Here is a 21,468-nt window from a genome sequence, read left to right as displayed (position 1 = left end):
ATCCAACTGACTTGAACCATCACAGGGTCCTCCTCCTTATCTGGATATGGAATCTCCACCACAGTGTTTCTGCTCTGTTACCTCTGCTTGGTAAAGCACACTGTGTGAGTGGGGCTTGCCACGTACGTCCAAAAAAGAAACGATAGACACCAGCAACAGTCACTGGAGGTCCTGTGCTGTGGGTGGATAGGGCCAGTTACTCTCCCCTGCTAAATAAAGAGAATCACCATGTTGCAAAGGTACCTCTTTGCCCAGTTAGCAGGGGTTGTCCACTCTGCCTGGAGGTTCCCCCTTTTCTCTGTGGTCCTAGGCAGAGTTTTGTTCCCCAGCACCTGTTATCTGGGATCAATTACGACTCTCAGACCTACCTGCAGGGCATGGAAATGGAGAAGAACTTCCCTGGGGACAGACATGGCCTCGAGGGCAAATGTCTCCCACGGCTCCATCTGTTGGGTTGGGGAGTGTGGAGCCCCCAGTGCAGAAGAAGCCTGCATCACAAGGTCCGGAAGGAGCAGCCAGTTCCGAAGAGGCACAGTAATAACCTATGGAAGGGATTGGGGGAGAAAAAGCGTGTTCAGGATGGGTGACTTCATGAGTGAATTCTCTTTTTTTACCAGCTCTACTCCTGCAATATTGGCATAATGAGCCACTGGAGCTCAGCTACAATACCACTAGGAAGATCTAAGGAATGGGAGGGATAATATTTCAAGGGATCCAATTCTCCACAGTCGATATGGGCATACTTTTGCCCACACTAATCCTCATGGCCTGGTGGGACTAACGAGGAACCAGGGTCATCTATATGTCTTGCACCACTGATGACTGTGTGGGTACAGGTACCAGATTTTCCTTGCAACGCCTATCCTCATGATACAGATCTTGTTTGCATCCAGCTCCATTCATTACAAAAACGAATGCATATGCCCACTTACCAGGACTGCAAGGCAGAGGGACAGAAGACCCTTCTGGACAATATGTCCCAGCCTGACACATTCGAAAGAAGCCAGAAGTTTCAGTAGCAGATCCCGCAGATGAAATGGAAGGGACAGTGTCTGAAAAGAGGAAGGGAAACACAGTGTTGTTCGTCCACCAAACTAAGCAAATTAAAATTCTTAGGTCAGGGGACCCAAAAATTCTACACCCAAAAAAGTTCAGTCCTATGACCCTGATGCAAATGTATGCAATATATCCTGATCTGCATTATTTAGTTTACTATTCTTGCCTACTTTGCATAATTTATTTCGCATCATTATGTGGTCTTGTGAGTTATTGGAGCCCAAAAGGCACTGAAGACCTGCACCCAGCCCTTGGAAATCTTATTAAATTGTTGATCTGACTGCAGAGATTTCAGCAGGATACACTTTCAAACATATCTTCTTGTCTGCAAGGGCTAGACACTTATTTTCTCAGTCTGTCTCTTCTTCTTTATTTAAAGAAAAGATGAGATTCTCAGGAAGGTGAATCCTGCAGTTACTACTACATAGAGATGCACTGAATGCTTACAAGGGAACCCCTGCAGTGCAAAAATGATGCTTTCAGGGCATACCTATTTAAGATAATGCTCAGTCCTATCCCTAGCTCAGCTCTTGTCATTTTTTGCATGTTCTTTGCTGCTATTTTGGCAGCTGCTTCAGTACAATTTTTATCTTTGAAACTAGTGCTTCTTTGTGATCATGTGATTCTAGCCAACCAGGGATCATATAGTCAGTGTGATGGTGTTGCAGCAGTATGATGCTCCCCGTAGCCCATCAGAGTTGGCCAATATGAAAATGTCATGAAGCCAGTTCAGAGAAAGGGCAATACTTTCTGCCCTCACTCTCAATGAGAGAACACTTTCAGGCCCTTCTCCCTATGAAAGATAATTTAATGGAGCGTAATTTTCAGAAACTGTGAATATATTTCAAAGGGGGTCACCTACCCCTTGTTTTGGCTCAGGCCATTCTGACTGTGTCACATCATTTTGTTTTGCTTTTGGAAATCTGAAATTACTTTTCAGTGACATAATTATGCAATCAAACATTCTCTTCCATACCAGCATGGCTTCCGGGGAATATTGGCTTCCCTGATGTTGACCGAGGTGGGCAGTACCATCCAGGCATGCATGTGCCATCTGGGTTCGTCAAGCCTGACTTGGAGCAAAACTTTCCTGGGGGACATGGCTGGCATTCAGAGACAGTCTTGATGTTCAGAATGTTGCTGTAGGTCCCCCGTGGACAAGGGAACTGAGTAGCAAATTTTGTATTCTGTGGACAGTAATGTCCTAAAGTGGGAAGAATGGACCATTCTTTTAATAGTTCACAAGAATCGGCATTAATTTATAAGGAGGAAAAACAAACCCTTGCTAAGCACTCAAGGCCATTAAAACCCCAAATTGTAAATGTAAAAAAGCAAGAATAGAAAATACAAACATGGACAGTTTATTTTAAATAACCCAGACTTCATAACAATATAAAAAATGGATGTTGCAAAATGTATGTAGGAACTCCAGTAATACCCCAAGCAGCTCTGTGCTTAACTATGCAGTCTGGACACTGGAAAAAGCAGAGCATTGCCCTCTAGGGATGTGCATGGAACCAGTTTGGAGGCCCTTTATGGGCCTCTGAACTGGTTCAAAAGACCGGCAGGTTAAGCCGGTTTGAAGGTCGGGGGCAGGGGGGAGATCACTTTAAGGGTGTGGGGGGGTGCTCTTACCCCTCCCGCCACATTTCCCCCACCAGTGCTGCCTTTTAAAATGGCCTGCTTCTGCTCAGCAGTTCTGATGAAAACAGGGGAGGGCCAAGCCAGCACAGACCACTGCACACCACACACTGCAGTGTGTACGGTATGGAATCTCCGTGGAAAGACACCAAGCACAGCACAGCAGCAAGCACAACACAAGCATGAGGACTAGCACAGGTCTACAGCAATGTCTGAGGGAATATCCTGATAAAAGGGCAGAGCAGGGCATCTGAAAGTGGAGCTTTTACTGAATGTAATGAGTTACATTTTTATATCTGGCCCTTCCTCCAAGGAGCTCAGGGTAGCTTTCAGAGTTCTGCCTCTACCCATTTTATTCACACGACAATCCTGTGAGGTAGACTAGACTGGGAGATCGTGACTCACCCATCACTTATATGCGAACAGGAGAACCTGGATTGGGGTCCGTACACATATATTTAAAGGTAGGGGAAGGCTAACTGTATGTGAAACTCACCTGCTGGACAGTTGGTATAATTAGCAGAGCCAGCATCACAGAAAACACCTTCTGGGCATTCTAGACACTGGGCCATGCCCCAGGATGGGTTGTAAGTCCCCACTGGGCAAGGCTGTGGTCTGGTGCTCCCTGCCTCACAGAAATGGCCAGGTGGGCACAGGCCCCCTCTACTGGTTGTCTGCAAATATAAAATGCATGCTGTGATTGTAGCAGGTGTTGAAGTCACACGTGCAAATTGAAGGGGACAGGGACATTTACAAGGGATTCCAATGAGGTGCCATGGCTAATACCTGGAGTCTGAATCCTGAATGGAAATAGTAGATCAGCCCAGAAGTCCAGGGATCTACTCGCAACCTAATCTAATTTACAGAGTTGCTCTGAGGATAAAAGGCTGCTCTGAACTTTGGAGAATGCGAGTGGGATACAAATACAATAAGTTAAGGCAACTGGCCCTATCTGTCCCCAGCACAGCATCCAGCAGCTGTTGCTGGTATCGATCTAATTTTTCTTTTTCTTTAGACTGTGAGCCCTTTGGGGACAGGGAGCCATTTTATTTATTTCTATGTAAACTGCTTTGGGAACTTTTGCTGAAAAGCAGTATATAAATATTGGTCGTATTCATATCCAAACAAGCAAAGAGGCTCCCCGGGGCGGTTCATTCATGAGGCAAGGGGGGCAGTCACCTCAGGCAGCAGATCACTGGGCTGCCAGAGGGATGGCAAGATGCAGCCCACCACCATCACAGCAGCTCACAGGGACTGATCCGACCCTTGTCAGCTTTGCAAGGAGTGCCTTTCACACGCCTTGCTAAGCTTGCAAGAAACACAATGAGAAAAGAGGCGGTTGCTGGCAACCTTCTCTCCTCTCCAGCCCTTGGGCCACTTTCAATGCTTGCAAGGATCACTTCTGAAAGGAAGCTGGCCTCCACCAGGAAAATGGATCAAGGCAGTATTCAACAGCATGCCTCTGGCTCCACAGTGCCTTGGGCCACTCCTGAGGCTACCAATGCCCCGACAATGGGTGGGGACCCATCATGTTGGGATTGGGGGTGGGGGTGGTAGGAGTCTGCATTCAAGATTAGTTGCCACACCCTCCTTTCATTTCTGGTATCCATAATATTAGCAATAGAAGCCCAGCCTACCACCACAGGTCTTGGAGAAAGGGCTCCTCCACTGCAATAGTATCCAGCTGCGCAGAGACCAGAAGGAGATGAAAGTCCTCTCCCATCACAGAAATACCCTGCAAGGGAGCAGAAAGTTTAGACAAGAAATCCTATGAGCATGTGGTTGATGGAAATGAAATGGTGACATCAAATGAATCCATACAAATCTGGGGCCAGACTCTATGGCAAGAGAAAGAGCTCTAAATGTGAAGCTCCTCCGTATGAAGCTCCTGAATATGAACATGGAGCTCCCTTACGCCAAAGGCTAAAGTGCATGGTACTTTAGAATGGTAAGTGTTTTTAAAAAATCATGGAGGGAGGGAACCAGAATGGGACTGCAGCACGTGAGTAGCTGGGTTTTAGCCCTTTGTTCCTGCCATGGTCCTCCTAATCTGGATTGGGCTCCTCTACAGCTGATATTTGCCTCAAGAGGAAAGCTGACATAGGTGCCATTTGCTACAATGGCACTTTTGAGAGTAAACTGGCACTGTACTGGGAACCCACAGTAGCAGTGGTGGCCCATGGCAGCTTCAAGGGGGAGGGTGATTCTTGGCAGGAAATTGGTATGGGGGTAAAGGGTTAAATACCACTCTGTGTCATGATCACAATCAGGATTATGTCCCCACACAACTGCTACTTTAGAGTAAAAATAAGCCCCTAACTAGACATGTATAGTTTGGCTCTCAGACATTCCATCCTGCAGAGAGAATTCTGGGGGCGCACTTGCTTTGCGCAAGCTCTCTACAGGCTCTACTGGTGCTTCTCTGCTTCATTCAGGTTCTGCTTCTACCACCGCCCCTCGCCATACCTGAACCACACAGGAGGCAGTCTTCCATCTTGGTGTTTCCTGTTGAGTTGCTGTAGGAACCACGGCGACATGGTTGGGGCAAGGCGGACCCTTTGGGACAGTAATGACCCTTAGGGCACACACTTCCAGACAGATCATCTGCAGGCATTGGGGTGGAAGCCCCTGAGGTGCAGTAGTATCCTGCTGAGCATGGGCCCGTGACACGAGGCTGCCCTGGCAGGGCACAGTAATGGCCTGAAAGGTCAGTGGGAATCCATCGTTACTGGCAGAAGAGAACACCAGGGGCTTAATGGGAAACATGGGATGCTTAGACAAAGAACAGCCCTTACATGCAGAGATTAAATGGCAAATCCATTCATAGAATTATTAGGAAGGTTGTTATTAAAAATGAAAATGCTGATTTTTAACAAAAGGAAGTTCTCAAAAGATATTTTCTCTCTCTCTCTCTCTCTCTCTCTCTCTCACACACACACACACACACACACACACACACACACAGTCACTGGGAGGGAGGCTATGCTGGACTGAATAGGCACAGTTGCTCACTCCTTACTAAACAGACTAATTAAGCTAACTTCAAAAGTCAGCAGGGGTAACTGAGGTACTGGCTCATCCACGGGTTCTAAGATCAAAAGATGTATTCTTAATTTGTCAGACTGATATCCTGCTCTTCCTTTGGGAAATTCAGGGCCAGACTAGACTTCTGTGATCCTCCTCTTTAAATCTTTGGAAAAGAAACTGCCAGGCAGGTGGGATGGGACTACACAATTTAGTTCTGTACTGCAATGCTAGGGGAGTGGGGAGATGTACCAATTTCCTTCCAGATACATGGGAAAATGGCAGCTTCGGTGGGTGACATTCATGGGGGAAATGGTGCTGGGGAGAAGGATTAAAACTTCCACCCCCACCCCCACTGCTTATTATAAAAATGTGAGGAGATAGGAGATCTGATCACAGATCTCAGTCACCTAGATAAGTCTAGCCCTCACAATGGCTTGCATGAGGCTCCCAGTCATCTGCCAATTCCAACACTGCCTGGCCTGGGACCAGTCTAGTTTTAAATTAGGATCATTGGTGCCTTCGGGGACCATTCTCTGGATCTATATTTTGATTGGGGAAAAGGTGGATCCAGAGGGTGGGCAAGCACCTCCTTAGACAATTAGTTTGCCCCAAACCTGCCCCCCCCGATAGTGCTTGAGAAATCTAACATGTAGGACACAGTTTGCCCACCCCAAAATACACTTTGCCTCTTCTGTGCCCCCTGCAATTGTTTTTCTGGGGCCGCCACTGATCAGAGGCCATTTGATCAGGGGCCAGGTGCGCGGGCCCAATCCAGACTACTTATATACACCCTGGATTTGCTCCGGAGAGTGACACACAAGCTAGCTCCAGTTCACTGTAGTAAATCCCTTTTCTGCCTAACAGACGTATAAGGTTAACTTCATGTACTTGAGGGTTTGCCTAGATGCATAGGTTCATCATTTTTAAATAAACACACAAACAGGATTGTGTGCTACTGCAGAGGTTTTGGAGAGGAAGCACTTGAAGAACTTCATGTTCAGAAGAAAAAGCAGAGGGCTCAAAACAGGAGGAGGCGCTGCTTCCGAGTGGAAGGTTCCTGCAGCTGGAGCTCATCTGTGTGTCCCTTTTGCCCCCCCAACAGGCTCTCTCAAACTATATCTACCTGGATCACATGGAATGCAGAGAGAGGCATTGCTGCTTCCCCTCTTGGTGCTGTAAGTCCCTTGGGGACATGGGAACTGTGTTGCTGAGATACTGCTAGGAGGGCAGAAGTGTCCTGCTGGGCATTCATTCCCAACCAAGGAGGAGGAATTTGGGGGGCAGAAGTACCTGCATCCAAGAAGCAGAACAAGCAAGAGAAGGCACAAGTTCAAGTCCTGGAGTCAACATATTGGTCTCAGCACAGCCGAGATGGGCAACTCGCTGCTGTACAGAACCAGCTGCCCTCTGCCCCACTTCTTTGGTCACCGTTGCTAAGATTGTTCTTCATTTGTACTGTATTTAGAAATTATTATTCTTTCCTTACCCACTCGGGCAGGGCAGGCAGCTGGCTTGTCTTTGTAAAGGATTATATGACCCTGCTGGGCAAGGCAGTGGAATAGCTGTGCCTGTCGGGCAAAAATAACCTGAAAGAGAAGCAAAATGTTAACATCAGCATGTTAACATTCTTGTGGGGTCAGGCCTAGAAAGCACACAAGCAAAAATGAAAGCCTCTCTTGCAACGTTTCGCGGTGGATGCAGAAGTCCTCAAGACTTCTGGAAACGAGCAAGTCGCTGACTCTGGTGGTAGAGAGAAAACCAAGTGGTATGTTGGAAATTCTTTTCTGGACGCACGTGTTCACACATCAGGGATTACCAGGGAGACACCTGCCTCCCCTATGGAGAAAGGAGAAACCGTTCTCTATTGCGGAGAAACTACTACTATTTTTTATAGACCACTTTTCAACAAAAGCTTCCAGAGTGGTCTAGATAGAAACATGAATTAATAATAACAACAAAAACAACCACCATTCTGGGGCCATTCTGGGAAGAACATCTGCATGCTTGCATGCAGAAAGTTCCATGTTTCCTCCCTGGCAGCATCTCCAAGAAATGGCTGAGAGAGAGTCTCTTGCCTTGGAGAAGCCACTGCAGTCTGGGTAGACAATACTGAGCTAGATGGATCAAGGGTCTGACTTTGTATAAGGCAGCTTCCTATATTCCTAACAATGCCTCCACTCTGCAAGCTCAGGTGACTCACCATAAGGAGAACCAGTGAACTGGCCAGGATGCTCATGGTCTGTGTCGTAATAACCCAGGAGCACACCAGACGTCTCACATTTGATGCCTACCCACAGTACCCATGCTTAAAATGGCACATGGCAGAGAGGATAGGTCCTTTTCTTTTCTATTATCTAGCACCTTCAGGTGATGACAGTAAGAAGCTACCCTTTCTGGTTTCCCTATGATTCCATAGTTGAGTTTTAAAAAATTACCTTTGGGGCAAGGGCCTCCACTTGGGTCCATAATTGGCATGTTGGGAAGCCATGAGCCTGCTGTGCAGTAGAATCCTTCTTCGCATGGTCCTGCTGGGGCTGTCGACCCAGAAGTGTTGCAGTAATGACCCGGCAGACAGGGGGAGCACTCAGTCTGTGAGGGGTTGTATTAATTAATTAAATTTTCTAAACCAAGAGGCCTTTATGAACCTTGAGCCCTATTCACTGGATTCCATCACATGTACAATCTGTTTAGTGTACACATTGCACAGTTCATTCACACATGCTGTTCAAGGCATGCACAGGAGTACATTTCCTATCTGTTCCTTCCCTGCACTTGAGGGGGACTGTACCCCTGTTCATGTTTAAAATGGACACACTGTCCATGTGTACATACACATGTATGCATCTACAACATAGTATCTGAATAAGCCTTTGGTTAAAGCTGATTGCCTTCTACTTGCTGGAGAGAAACAAATTCTCTGTGTGCTCGCACGCTCATGTGAGTGTGCTTGCTGCAATTTAAATCACATAAGAGAGACAACATTTTTATAGAGTGCTACAGAACACAGCTGCTATTTAACCAGCATTAATTTTATGGGCTTCCACAGACTTGGTTTTTGTTGTATAAATAATACACAGAAAGGGTAAGTTGTTATAATTCCTGATTTCTGCATAGAGGAAGGTCTGTCCTGGTTTGCATTTGAATGGGAGGCTACATGTGCTGTGCTGTAATATATTCCCCTTAGGGGCCACTCTGGGAAGAGCACTTGCATGCTTACATGCAGAAGGTTCCAAGTTCCCTCCCTGGCAGCATCTCCAGACAGGGCTGGGAGAGACACCTGCCTGCAGCCTTGGAGAAGCTGCTGCTAGTCTGTGTAGATGGGCTAATGATCTGACTCAGTATAAGCCAACGTCTTACGTTCCTAAAGCCATAACTATATTTCTAGAAGGATAGCCCTACCTCAGAGCTTAGCTTGGTTCTAGCAGCAAAAGTTCCCAATGGGCACTCCTTGGGAACAGCTGTGCCCTTGGGACAGTAGTGGCCAGAAGGACATGGACCAGCCTGACCTGTGATCAACAGTGGGGGGGAAAGTTCAGTCACAAAAAGAGTAACGGATAATGCCAATAAGAAAATTGATATATGATAAGTGTACAAGTGAACAGTGCCTTTCCAGTGGATGGTGGACTGGAAAGCTATCGCAGGCCATTCAAGAAAAAGGGAGATAATGAGTTGCTGCAACTCACTGAGGTCTAACAGCATAACAGGAGACTATGTTTGACTCGCAAAGGGTTAGGAAAGGCAATGCTCAGTGCTCAGTGGTTTAAAAGGCAAAAGAGAGATTTTTATTTTATTTTATACATTTCTGTCCTGCTTTTCCTTCAAGGCGCTCATGGTGGCATAGATGGGCCCCCACCACCATTTTAACCTCACAAGGTAGGTTGAGCTGAGAGAAGGAGTGGCTGCTCCAAGGTCAACCAGTGACTGGGAATCTGAACCTGGGTCTCCCCAGTCCTAACCCAACACTCACTACTCCACCACAGGGACTCTCCATTCATGTGCGGTTCATCAACAGGGCTACACCCAGCTGCAGAGAGTTTTGCTACATGGGGGAGCACTCAGACACGCAACCACATGCTGTCTGCAGTCTAAAGTGGTACAGATAGTCCAGGATTGGTTTTACAGGTTCTCCTGTTTGTATAGACCAGGAGTTCCCAAGCTTGGGTCTGCTGATGTTGTTGGACTACAACTCCCATGATCCCTAGCCACAATGGCCAAAGCCTCCAACACCTGGAGACCTAGGTTTGGGGACCTCCTGGTGTAGACTAGCTGTCATTGATGAGATGGGCAGAGCAAGGCCTTCTCCAGGTTTGAGGGGGCCCTTTGCAAGGAAATCTCTGGGGGACCCTGCTCTCTTTACTGTGGCAGTGGATACAGGTTTCTTTCATTCTCAGGGGAGCAGCAGCAGCAGCAACAATGCTCTAACTGGCAGCTGTTGTGGCACTATAGGGTGTGGTGTGGTAGGGGAACATGGCGGGCAGTAGGTACAGGTTAGAATACTGTTATGGCTGCTGCTGCCGGTGTCGCAAGAATGAAAGAAAGCCAGGTCTGTTATGACAGTAAGGGGAGGGGAGTTCATTCAGGCAGCAGCTGGCGGCTGGGCCCACACCTGCCCAGGGAACCAGGACAGGCAACAGCAGTGTGTATCCCTGCTTCAGTGCTAGGCCTTCAGCAGTGGCCCACGTGTGCCTTGTGCTGGCATCAGCCCTGGGGCAGACACAGTGGGCAACCATGATGAAACTGGCAGGCAGGCATGCCTTAATGAGGCTGCAGCTGAACTCTCACAGGGAAAGCCTTAAGACATCCTCCAGGATGGACACGTACAGGAAATGAACCCGTCAAAGAGTCAATACCATTGAGCTTTGTGTCAGGATTCGGCCGGTCTGATCCCCGGGTGCAGTAATACCCTTCCCAACACTGTCCCGTCACATCAGTTGCGTTGTGGTACAGACAGAACTTCCCTCCATCGCAAGATCTGCAGTCAGTATGGCTACCTATCCCTTGATTAGGACTGTAGGTCCCTGGAGGGCAAGGCTGCCAGTTGAAGCCTGTTCCTTCAGGGCAATAAAAGCCTGGAAGGGAAAGACACACCCGTGTAAGTGGGAAGCTGCCAAGACAAACAATGAACCATTCACTTTATTATCCTCCACATGTCCATCTTGGCTGCTGGACAGGTGGAGAGACAGCCAAGCCCAGGGCATGGCCCGATAGCAAATGATACTGCAGCCTTGCTGAAAATAAGCAAGTGTTAGTCTGGTCAAAGCCTGGATAGGTCACCACCAGGGAAACACACACACACCAACAGAAGAAAAGCAAGATACAAATGAAACAAGAGATCCATAAACCAGAACAGTAGCCATGTTAGCCTCATGGGGCAAACACAGTAGAGTTCCTGTGGCACCTTAAAGGCAAACACGTTCATCAGCACCAGGAGCTTTCAGAGGCAAGGGTCTGCTTCATCAGATCCAAAAGGGATTTCTTAAAAGAAAATCTCCAAAAGACCCAAGAACCTTGCACAAGCTCAAAAGATGCAAGCTTTTGGAATATCGCAAATCAATATTTAATCCATGCTCATTTTGCAAAATCTGTTCCAGGTGCATGGATCAGTTAAGAAATATTTTTATGTTAGAAAACTCACAGGATTTTGCTTTGTTTTTGTGCCAAGGAGTGCTGTGGAAGAGTGACTTTAGGAAATATGGGTCTGCAGGGCTAAGAGGGTGGTGGAAAATTGTTGGTGAGTGGCCACACTTCAAGGGGAAGGTAGCCTTGCTGAGAAAGCAGCTGATATCATTTTATATTTGAGCCTTTCACATAAACATCTAACCATGGGGACTAGAAAACTTTGGTTTCAAAATGAAAACAACGATTAGATTAGATATTATATAGGAAACTGCAACTGCAGAATTAGAGAGTCAGGACTGTACATGATGGACTCACCTTTGGGACAAAATTGTGGCAGGTGACCAGGGATACAATACTTCCTCTCGGGACAAGTACGGCACCATTCTTGTCCATGGGTTTCATTCATGTAGGAGCCAGGAGAACAGGGAGTGGGGCTTTCACTGCCCAAGGGACAGAAGTGCCCCACAGGGCAAGGAGCACCCAAGATTCCATCAGTGGGTGTTGGTGTGATAGACCCTGAGATGCAGTAAAACCTATGAAAATGGTGATGACAGGTGAGAGAAAATCAAAAATTCAAAAAGCAGGAACAAATCCACAGCTGAAGGAAACAGTCCTCTGAAGCTCAGCTGTTAAGGGCAAATTTGGGGTATATTCTTTGACTGCAACAAGAGATGCATGAAACAGCCATGACTGATGAAACCCAGTACTGGTGTTTTTCTGTTACCTGACAACATGTCAAATGCAATACTTCTCAGTGGAGGTACAGAAGTCCACACATTCAGCTTTGAATAATCAACCAAATGCTGAGACATGGATTTGCATACAGGCATGTGTGAATCAGTCCTAAGCTTACATCTGTGCTAGACAGTTGCAGGAACAAGAACCAAGAACTGTCGATACATTTTGTTTAAGGTGCCACATTACTCTTCGTTATTTGATCTACACGAATGAGCACCGGTTTTGGGGGAGAGGGGGTTGCTTTAGAGGGATGTATCAATGTTTAGACACATAATTAATTCGAGGGTCTTGGATGAGGTGAGACTGAATCAGGAAGCAGTAGGGCAAGAGTTGGGAGTGTCAACAACCTGTCAAAAGGGTGCACAAAGCAAGGCTAGGGATAGCTCAGAAAAAGTTTGCTTAGTAAGTGTATACTGAGAAAAATCTGGAAGTGGGAGGCAGCTTCACAAAGAGAAGATGGGAAACATTTTTCATAGCATGGAGAAATGGAATGACAGAAAGCACAAGACTGGAAAACAAAGAGAGCAGAAGCGCTGAGAACAACAACAACAACAACAGATATTTATATACCTCTTTTCAACAAGAGTTTCCAAAGCAGTTTACATAGAGAAATAGTAAATAAATAAGGTGGCTCACTTTCCCCATTGGGTTCACAATCTAAAGAGAAACATAAGATAGACACCAGCAACTGTCACTGGAGGGATACTGTGCTGGGGGTGGATAGAGCCAGTTACTCTCCCCCTGCAAAAAGAATCACCACATTAAAAAGGTGCCTCTTTGCCCAGTTAGAAGGTATACAAGAACAGGCAAGAGAGCAGAAAGGGTTGGCATAGAAAAGTGAGAACTTTAAAACTGAGGACTAGAACATTAAAACTAATGAAAACCTGGAGTCCGTAATTCAGTGAATATACAGACCCTGGATCAGGCAAACTGAAAGACAAATGATGGCAGTGCATTTGCAGCTGGAATCAGCTAACATTCCTTGGATCCCAAGTAAGAACTAAAACCCTAGAAGGTGAGCATATATATTGCACATACCCTGCAGCGCAACGTCCAGATGGGGCTACAAGGCCAGTGCTATTGCAGTAATGCCCCCCAGAACATGACCGACAGCTCTGGAGGTTTTTATTTCCTTCATCACCAGACCAGGTCCCCAGTGGGCAGGCAGATGGAGCAAGGGTTCCTGGTAGGATATATATGAGAGACAAGTCGATTTGGGCATGGAAATCAGGGAGAAAACAAAGGCAGGCTGCTGCTGCTGCTGATATAACAACAACTACTCTATTTGTTAGCTGCCCCATAACAAATTGTTCTCCAGGCAGCTCACAAGAACATTAAGGGACATTCAAAGGAGTAAAACCGCAACAAAAGTTGCTGTACCTGAGAGACAGTAGTAGCCAGGAGGGCAGGATACTCCTGACACACCATCCATTGGGTTTGGAATCTGAGCACCTCCTTTGCACCAAAATCCTGCAGCACAATCTCCTGGAAAAAACCAAAGTAATATGGCCTCTTTGTGAATTCAGAGTCCAAAATCAAGACAGATTAACTGTCCCATGTTTTCTCTCCCTCCACCCTCATTGTACCATGTAAGTATGAATCGGATTTTTAAAATCTGAGGTCTCAAATTTGAGCCCTCATATGTTGTTGAATTACAACTCCCATCATTCCCAACCACCCACTACTGGGAATGATGGGAGCCGTAGTCCAACAATGTCTGGGGACCCGTGTTCTAGAGTCCCCACTGCAGGCAGCTGCCTGCATGATGCTAAAGAACTTTAATTAAGCTCTACCATTTTCAATGCAACTTAATATGCTCAGATGTTCCAGTCTGAAAGAACCGCCTACCTGATGGGGCTGTGAGCCCAGGGGATGAACAAAATTTTCCTGGTGGGCAGCTTCTACATTCCTGAGTACTCTTTAGCCTCTGCTCAGGTCCAAATGTCCCCAAGGGGCAGCTGTATTGGCTGGACCACTGTGTACCTGGCGGGCAATAGTAACCCTGGGGGCAGGGGTAGAGGGTGAAGTCACTGATAGGTCCCTGGCGGTTGTCACAGTAAAAGCCTGAAGGGAAAAGAGAGAATGGAAAAGTAGGCTTAACGAAATGGGAGGACAGAAATGCCCAGTGGCTTCTCTGGGCATTTCTCTCAGACAAAACAGCAAGCATATATCATTGATTGATTGATTAAGTGCCATCAAGTCAGTGTCGACTCTTAGCGACCACATAGATAGATTCTCTCCAGGATGATCTGTCTTCAACATGGTCTTTAAGGTCTCTCAGAGGTGCATTCATTGCTGTCGTAATCGAGTCCATCCACCTTGCTGCTAGACATCCTCTTCTTCTCTTTCTTCCAACTTTCCCCAGCACAATGGACTTCTCAAGGGAGCTGGGTTTCTGCGTAATGTGTCCGAAGTATGATAGTTTGAGCCTAGTCATTTGTGCCTTGAGGCACAAACTCTGGATTGATTTGTTCTATGACCCATTTGTTTGTTTTCCTGGCTGTTCATGGTATCCTCAAATGTCTTCTCCAGAACCAAAGTTCAAAAGTGTCAATGATTTTTCTATCTTGCTGCTTCGAAGTCCAGCTTTCGCATCCATAGAGTGTCACCGGAAAAACCACTGTCCGAACGATTCTAATCTTTGTAGGTATAGAAATGTCACAACATCTAAATATCCTTTCCAAGGTCTTCATTGCAACCCTACCAAGTGCTAGTATGTGGCGTATTTCTTGACTGCTGGATCCTTTACTGTTGATGGTCAATCCTAAAAGGCAGAAACTATCCACCACTTCAATGTCTTCATTATCAATACTGAGGCTGGTTGCTGTACCCGTTGCCATTTGTTGACAAACATATATTATACCTGCCAACAATTCCCTATTTTCCCATTCACCGGAACATGTTGGCAGGTATTCATGTATCATTTCCATGCCAGTTTAACTGTCATGGCTTCCCCTAAAGAATCCCGGGAATTGTAGTTTAGTGAGGACACTGAGAATTCCCTCCCCATTCCTGCCTCACAGAACTACAACTCCCTGTGTTCCCTGAGGAGGGGGAATGCCTTTTAAACTGATATAGGTTTGCAGTATAGAAACACCTCAGATCCCAACAATGAGTCACTCAAGAAATAAACATTTCCAACTTGGCGTCACACTACCAAAGCTAGACTTGGCCTGAACTAGCACTATTGAGTCAGACATACTGCTTTGTAGTTTGACTTTGGCTCCAGGTTCAATACATTGCTGTCCCTCAGATGAAACAGAAAGCTAGAGTCTATGCCTTTTGCATCTCTAAGGGCAACTGCTAGGGGAAAAGGATGTCTGTGAAGAGGCGACCTTGAGGCCAGAGAGAGTTCCAGAAGCCTGAGGGCTTGTGTGTGTGAGGGGAAATGATTCTGCAGGCAAGGCCTGTGATAAGAGCTAGAGAAAAAGAGGCCCGCTATCTTGTCATCCCTGGTTGATATGCAAATGCCCCTTGTTCTGAAAAACTGGATCGCTGCCAAATCTGAGGAATAAATCTGACTCACTGAGCAGCTGAAGTAGGCCGCAAATACATAACATAAACAACGGTATTTACAAACACATAACGGTGTTTACTCCTTCACTGGCATTAGGGAGGAAATGAAATTTCATATTACATTTGAAAATGTGCACTTGTTTTAGGAACTGAATTGGCATGTGGGAATTGGAATATTTTCAACTCTGTTTGCCTTTTTAGACGACAAATGATGTACTTATCAGGCAGTAGGAAAATATAATAAATAAACAAATGCTCTTGCAGCCCAGATTTTCTGCCCCCACCCCGCCATGTTGTTTTGGTTTCCACTTGTTGTCCTAGAAGGTTCTTCTGCGTTCTTTTCCGAGTGAGTCCCCTTCACTATTGCCCTGACTCATCCTTGCTCCCAACTGGACATTCTGCTTTACCTTCCCAGCACTCTCCACTGGGGGTTGTTAGTCCAGATCCTTCACAGTAAAACCCAGAGGGACAGAGCTGGCAGTCTGAAACCGTACTTCGTCCTAGGAGGTTGGAGAAAGTGCCGGATGGGCAGAGGGTTGGTCCTGAAGACCCCACAGCTGGGAGAAACAACAAAACGTAGAGGGAACGACATGTCAGACGGCTGTTTATTTGATTTTTTCTATTCTAAAAAGTCTTTCAAAAATTGGCTCATGACGAAAAGAAGGAAGGAATGATTGAAACAACAACAAAACAAATAAATATAGCAGTAGGCATGACAAAGAACAAATTAAACAGAAAAACACGTTTCAGCAGGGTAAAAAGCAGCTCCAGAAAATCAAAATCCAAAGATTACTATTTGCACAAGCTAAGCTGTGAAGCCCAAGTAACCCTTTGAGGCTGTTCTCGGGAGCAGCCTAACTCAGCCTAGGGATCGGGCCCGATTCCGGCAAGGCAGCATCACCTAGCCTGGCATTTTAGCCCGGCTTTTAGTCGGGGTTAAGGGTGCCAGCACCCCGATAAACCCAGCTCCCTGATCGTGTGCAAGCCCGGACTGCTTCCAGACTGGCCGCACATAGAGATGGGTGCCTAGAGTGCCCATTGCTTGGGGGAATCCCCCAATACACTGCACTCGGCACACAATGCATTGTGGGATACCTGGAGGCAGGGATGTGGTGTCTCGGCCTCTGGAGCTGTGTGTTGCTTGGTGCAGTGTTGCTTGCTGGGAGCTTGGTCCACGCTTCCAGCAATGTGTGTGTCTGAGGGGAATTTGTGCAGATTTGCGTAGCCTACCCCCTGCCCACCCGCTCCCCTGCCTGCCCTGTTGTGTGCATAGCCCCTTTACGTTTCTCTATATCTCAAACAGTTCTTCCAGATTTCAACATTCACTTTGGGCAAGGGAAAAACCAATATAAGGTAATTGCATTTATAGATCACATTTGCTTCATGCCCTTCTTTTTCCCAGTTGCTGGGAATTCCACAGAAGCCACAGAGTTCTGCAACAGAATGAACGAAACAGAGTCATGACCAGTTCAAACCAGTTAGGCCAGAACAAGGTGGTTGTTCTGGTTTACAGTCTGAAATGGACTGCCCCACCTCAGACTTTAGGAGAGAGTATTACTTATGAATGCTAGTTCTCTGTAAATGAACTCCCTGCAATTAGAAGACTACCACTTCAGAATGAAAGACCTGGCCCTTTCTCTTCTGTGCTAGTTTTTTACTTGCAGGGACCCCTCCCTGCCCCAACAACAGGGCAGAAGCACTCAAATATCTGACCCACTTAATTTACAATCTGAAGTGGTACAGACTGGGACTTGTAGTCCAACAGCATCTGGGGACCCAAGTTTGAGAACTCCTGCAATAACATCACATTGATGCTGCCCTTTGACATACTTTCAGTAAGTATGTATATGGGCCCTAAGGCTCAAAGAATTACTTCTGCCTTCTTAATTAGAAAAGGTGGATGGGGTATCCCAATCAGACAAAATAATAGGGAAAATCTGTGCGAATGACTACAATAAGGATGGAGGTAGTCACTGCAGAAAACTGCTAGGGGGAGAGAATCAGATGTAATTACTCTGGTTCAGAGAAAGCACAATGAACAAACCCTTCATCCAGACAAGAGGCTTTGCCAGGTACTTACGGCAGTAGGCCCCTTGTGGGCAGATGTTCCCTGTTACACCATCAGCTGGTTTTGGAGAAGATGCTCCACCTATACAATAAAATCCAGCTGCACATTCCCCACTGGGGGCAGGCAGACCTGGAGAAGAATGGGAATGAAGAGAAGAGAAGCCCACAGACAGTCTTCACATAGCTATAAAGAACTAAAATGGAAAGCAACATGTTTTAATCAATAGGCAAATTGGCAATGCCTTTAGCTAATGAATCAGTATGAGCTAATTCTAATCAGTGGAGTTGCAAGTTAATAGTACACATGCATTTTTATTTTTTTTTAGGCTACTGTGATTCTAGTGTGTTACTGTAACAAGGAATGGAAAATAAAATAGAAACAAGGGCTCTTTCTTCAAACAATGAATGCAGGCTTTTATTTGTTAAATGTTAAGTTACCGTACATTTCCATCACTATCTCAAAAAGACACAAATCAAAAAAAGACACAGCTACTGTTGTTTTGGTAATATGCATGTAATCAAGGATTTAACTGGTGATTAATCAACCAAAAAAACTATAATTGATTGCCCTATTAAAATGAAAATAAAACATCGGGAACACTGGCCCAAGAGGCTGTATTTCAGTATACCAGAAGTGATAAATTAGTAGACCAGATCTTGAGGCATGGCTTCAACTGCTCCTCATGTCTGAAGCCTGTCTTAAGTTTCAGCAGTCAGTTTTTAGGGCAGGAGTTGACTTATTGCTAGGTCCGTCTGCCTGCCATAGCCAAACTATTCATGATTGGCTCAGTGGCTAGGTCAATTTCCTTCCCCTCACACCAGGGTCCCAACCCTTATCCCTCTTACAGCTGCCATTTTAAAAGGAAAACATATACACAAGAGCAAACTACATGTTTATCATAATGCATTAGTAGCTTTGGCTACTAATGGATTTCTCGAGATCATGAGGATTTAGGAGCAACAGAACAACACAAATAAGGAATAAGCTTATAAACAACAAGCATATGTATAATTGGTATTCACTCTAGCACATCTTTGATTCTCATGCGTATGAATGAGTCCAACCTTTGTCCACTGTTTACAGGATCCTCCTTGCAGCTAAGTGAGGTGCATAAGGCCATATCCCAAATAGATTGTAAGATTGTGCACACAATCTATTACTGGGGTGGTGTGAAGGGCAGGTGGGCAGGTAGGCTCCTCCCTACCTCCCTGCAGATGATCAACGCAAAAATGAAGCTGTGCCCACACACACACACACACACACACACACACACACACACACACACACACAGAGGGGCAGCAATCGACACTCTGGAAGCAGCAGAGGGAAAGTGCTTTCTCAGGGGGGAGCCTAGTTACCTAGGGGTGAGCGTTCATACGATTGCCTACCAAGGTAAAACAAACCCGAGGTTATTTCAACCTCGGCAAAACCCGGGGTACAAAAGTTGGGCTACCCTGTTCTGGAGCAGCTGGGAGCCCTCTGCTCCCAACACTCCAGACAACATGAACTGCCTGGGGTAACGGAGACAGCTTGTGTTGTGTGTTAGCAGTGTCTCTTGGGCTAGCAGAAGACACAGAAAACCCCCACTCCTTCACACTCCTTGACCCCTGCTCAGCCACAACTGGAGTGTCTTCCCATTTACCTGGTGCATTGCAGTAAAAACCTGGAGGACACAAAACAGGCTCTGGGCTACCTTTTGGGCAGTATGACCCTGGAGAACATTTCGCCCCTGTAGCCGTAGCTGGACAGAGGCAGTTACCATTGGTGTAGTTATCTAGATCAAAGGGCTGAGGGGTCCATGCAGCGGAGATGCAGAACCAGCCTGAATGAGGAAGACAAAAAGGAGAAGAAGATGAAGGAAGAATAAGGGAACATAGGAAGCTGCCATATACTGAGTCAAACCCTTGGTCCATCTAGCTCAGGATTGTCTACCCAGACTGGCAGCGGTTTCTCCAAGGTTGCAGGCAGGAATCTCTCTCAGCCCTATCTTGGAGAAGCCAGGGAGGGAACTTGGAACCTTCTGCTCTTCCCAGAGTGGCTCCATCCCCTAAGAGGAATACCTTACAGTGCTCACACATCAAGTCTCCCATTCATATGCAACCAGGGCAGACCCTGCTTAGCTAAGGGGACAAGTCACACTTGCTACCACCAGACCAGCTCTGCTCTTGCCACTGTGTTAAATAAAGGGACTTAGGTAGTGGGCAGTATACAAATATGTTAAATAAATAGACCGAACAAGACACGGTGGTAAATGCATTTCTTCATTTCTGTCTAATAATGGTAGTCATGGGAGCCCAGTTAAGATTGGAACCAAGGCACATAGAGAAGGGAGGTTTAACTCTCCCCCGCCCCCCGCACTGCAGGTCCACCACACATGGCAAATGGCCATGCATATTATAAAAATGATTAGTATATTAGAAATAACACACACCACTGGGCTTTTAAAAAGGCAACCCAAAGCGTCTATATGATTTTGATCTGAATGTAAATTCTGGAACATAATCTGAATTAAACCAAAGTACTGTACAGTACAGCCACCTTAAGTGATTTAGTGGGGAAATGCTTGACTAACACTAAGCAGAAGGTTGCCGGTTCGAATCCCCACTGGTACTATATCGGGCAACAGCGATGTAGGAAGATGCTGAAAGGCATCATCTCAGACTGCATGAGAGGAGGCAATGGTAAACCCCTCTTGTATTCTACCAAAGACAACCACAGGGCTCTGTGGGTGCCAGATGTCAAAACTGATTCGCCGGCACACTTTACCTTTACCTTCTGTACAGTACGCGCGCGCGCGCGCACACACACACACACACACACACACACACACACACACACACTTTTACTCTGCCCTTTTTCCAATGGGTTCAGAGCAGCGCACAAGGTTATCTTCCTCCACTGCTCATTTTATCCTCACAACAACCCTGTGAGATAGCTTTGGGTAAGAGACTGTGAATGGCCCAAGGACAAACGAAATGACTTCGCAGGGATTTGAACTTGCGTCTTTACAGTCCTAGTCCAACATTCGAACCACGACACCACCCCGGCAGTCCAGCCTCACCTGCATCGCACTTCCCCGAAACAGTCGTTAAATTCTCCTTCCTGCAGTAGTGCCCAGGGGGGCAGGGGAGACAGCTGTCCAGGCTCTGGGTCATCGGATCAGGATTATAATAACCACGAGGGCAGGGAAATTCTGTGGCAAATCTGGTCCCTTGGAGGTACATCAAAAGAGAGAGATAGCAAGGGTTCAAACCTGTGTCTCTAGCTTCGATCTCACCAAGGTGGGGATCCCTGCCCTTCTTGGTGCTCTCAAAGGTCCTGTGAATGCCCTCATTCTCATGTTGTGTTGAGAGTGTTTCTGGGGGGAAGGGTGGAATTCCCCTTCCCACATGCAATTGCCACTGCTGAGCTAGTGGATGTCACTCGGAGGATGTCAGCCAATGTATCTTAGGGCCTGTCCACACAGGGGTGGCCCAAGACATTTTGCTGCCTGAGGCGAAGGACAATCCGATGCCCCACCCCATCTACACTCAGCTCCCGTCCTGCCGCTTCCTTGGGCCCAATCCAACTCTCCACTCTCTGCTGCTGCAAGGTGGGCTTCAGATCCAGACATCGAATTCACGGTTTGCGTGATCTAGTATTTTGTTTCTGCACAACTGCCGTGCGATCAGCAGATGGTGCTAGTGTCTCTGGGTTTGTTTTGAAGCTCTGCAGATCATTTGCTCATTTATTTCCCTTTGGAAATGGGGTTCAGCACGTACTATGTATGAACAAGCAAAAACACATCTCTAGTTCACTTTCTT

At 46.5% G+C, this 21,468-nt stretch overlaps 2 protein-coding genes across 2 annotated transcripts in view; both read right to left on the bottom strand.

Moving 5' to 3' along the window:
• Positions 1 to 114: 114 nt before the first annotated feature.
• Positions 115 to 5,266, bottom strand: LOC128333748 (sushi, von Willebrand factor type A, EGF and pentraxin domain-containing protein 1-like). The gene is made up of 7 exons (XM_053269669.1): positions 5,164 to 5,266; positions 4,335 to 4,432; positions 3,194 to 3,371; positions 2,033 to 2,260; positions 933 to 1,052; positions 369 to 542; positions 115 to 209 (listed from the first exon to the last, which is right to left on the bottom strand). The coding sequence occupies exons 1-7, from the start codon at positions 5,189 to 5,191 to the stop codon at positions 160 to 162; spliced, it is 876 nt and encodes a 291-aa protein (XP_053125644.1). The 5' UTR covers positions 5,192 to 5,266; the 3' UTR covers positions 115 to 159.
• A 48-nt stretch (positions 5,267 to 5,314) lies between these two features.
• Positions 5,315 to 21,468, bottom strand: part of LOC128333828 (multiple epidermal growth factor-like domains protein 6) — a gene marked incomplete at its 3' end in the record, with an annotated part of 53,485 nt that continues 37,331 nt past the window's right edge. Inside the window, exons 23-36 of the mRNA XM_053269844.1 lie at positions 20,727 to 20,876; positions 19,308 to 19,487; positions 17,678 to 17,794; positions 16,005 to 16,154; positions 13,930 to 14,145; positions 13,462 to 13,566; positions 13,120 to 13,264; positions 11,659 to 11,876; positions 10,575 to 10,793; positions 9,124 to 9,230; positions 8,160 to 8,313; positions 7,211 to 7,310; positions 6,848 to 7,014; positions 5,315 to 5,397 (exon numbers count right to left, since the gene is read on the bottom strand). Of these exons, the coding sequence (XP_053125819.1) occupies positions 5,315 to 5,397; positions 6,848 to 7,014; positions 7,211 to 7,310; positions 8,160 to 8,313; positions 9,124 to 9,230; positions 10,575 to 10,793; positions 11,659 to 11,876; positions 13,120 to 13,264; positions 13,462 to 13,566; positions 13,930 to 14,145; positions 16,005 to 16,154; positions 17,678 to 17,794; positions 19,308 to 19,487; positions 20,727 to 20,876 (2,111 nt within the window). The remainder of the gene's footprint in view (positions 5,398 to 6,847; positions 7,015 to 7,210; positions 7,311 to 8,159; positions 8,314 to 9,123; positions 9,231 to 10,574; positions 10,794 to 11,658; positions 11,877 to 13,119; positions 13,265 to 13,461; positions 13,567 to 13,929; positions 14,146 to 16,004; positions 16,155 to 17,677; positions 17,795 to 19,307; positions 19,488 to 20,726; positions 20,877 to 21,468) is intronic.

Source organism: Hemicordylus capensis, chromosome 8, assembly GCF_027244095.1.
Source record: "Hemicordylus capensis ecotype Gifberg chromosome 8, rHemCap1.1.pri, whole genome shotgun sequence".
Classification (NCBI taxonomy): Eukaryota; Metazoa; Chordata; class Lepidosauria; order Squamata; family Cordylidae; genus Hemicordylus; species Hemicordylus capensis.
The sequence above is the reverse complement of the archived record's forward strand: the minus strand, read 5'-3'. Positions and strand labels throughout refer to the sequence as shown.

Bases quoted from the DNA above. Each gene is read 5' to 3' on its own strand.
- LOC128333748 (XM_053269669.1), bottom strand. From the start codon at position 5,191: ATGGAAGACTGCCTCCTGTGTGGTTCAG. The intron at 4,433-5,163 runs GTATGGCGAGGG...GCTCCCTTGCAG, and splicing joins CTGCCTCCTGTGTGGTTCAG to GGTATTTCTGTGATGGGAGA. The intron at 1,053-2,032 runs GTATGGAAGAGA...TCCTCTTTTCAG, and splicing joins ATTCCCCGGAAGCCATGCTG to ACACTGTCCCTTCCATTTCA.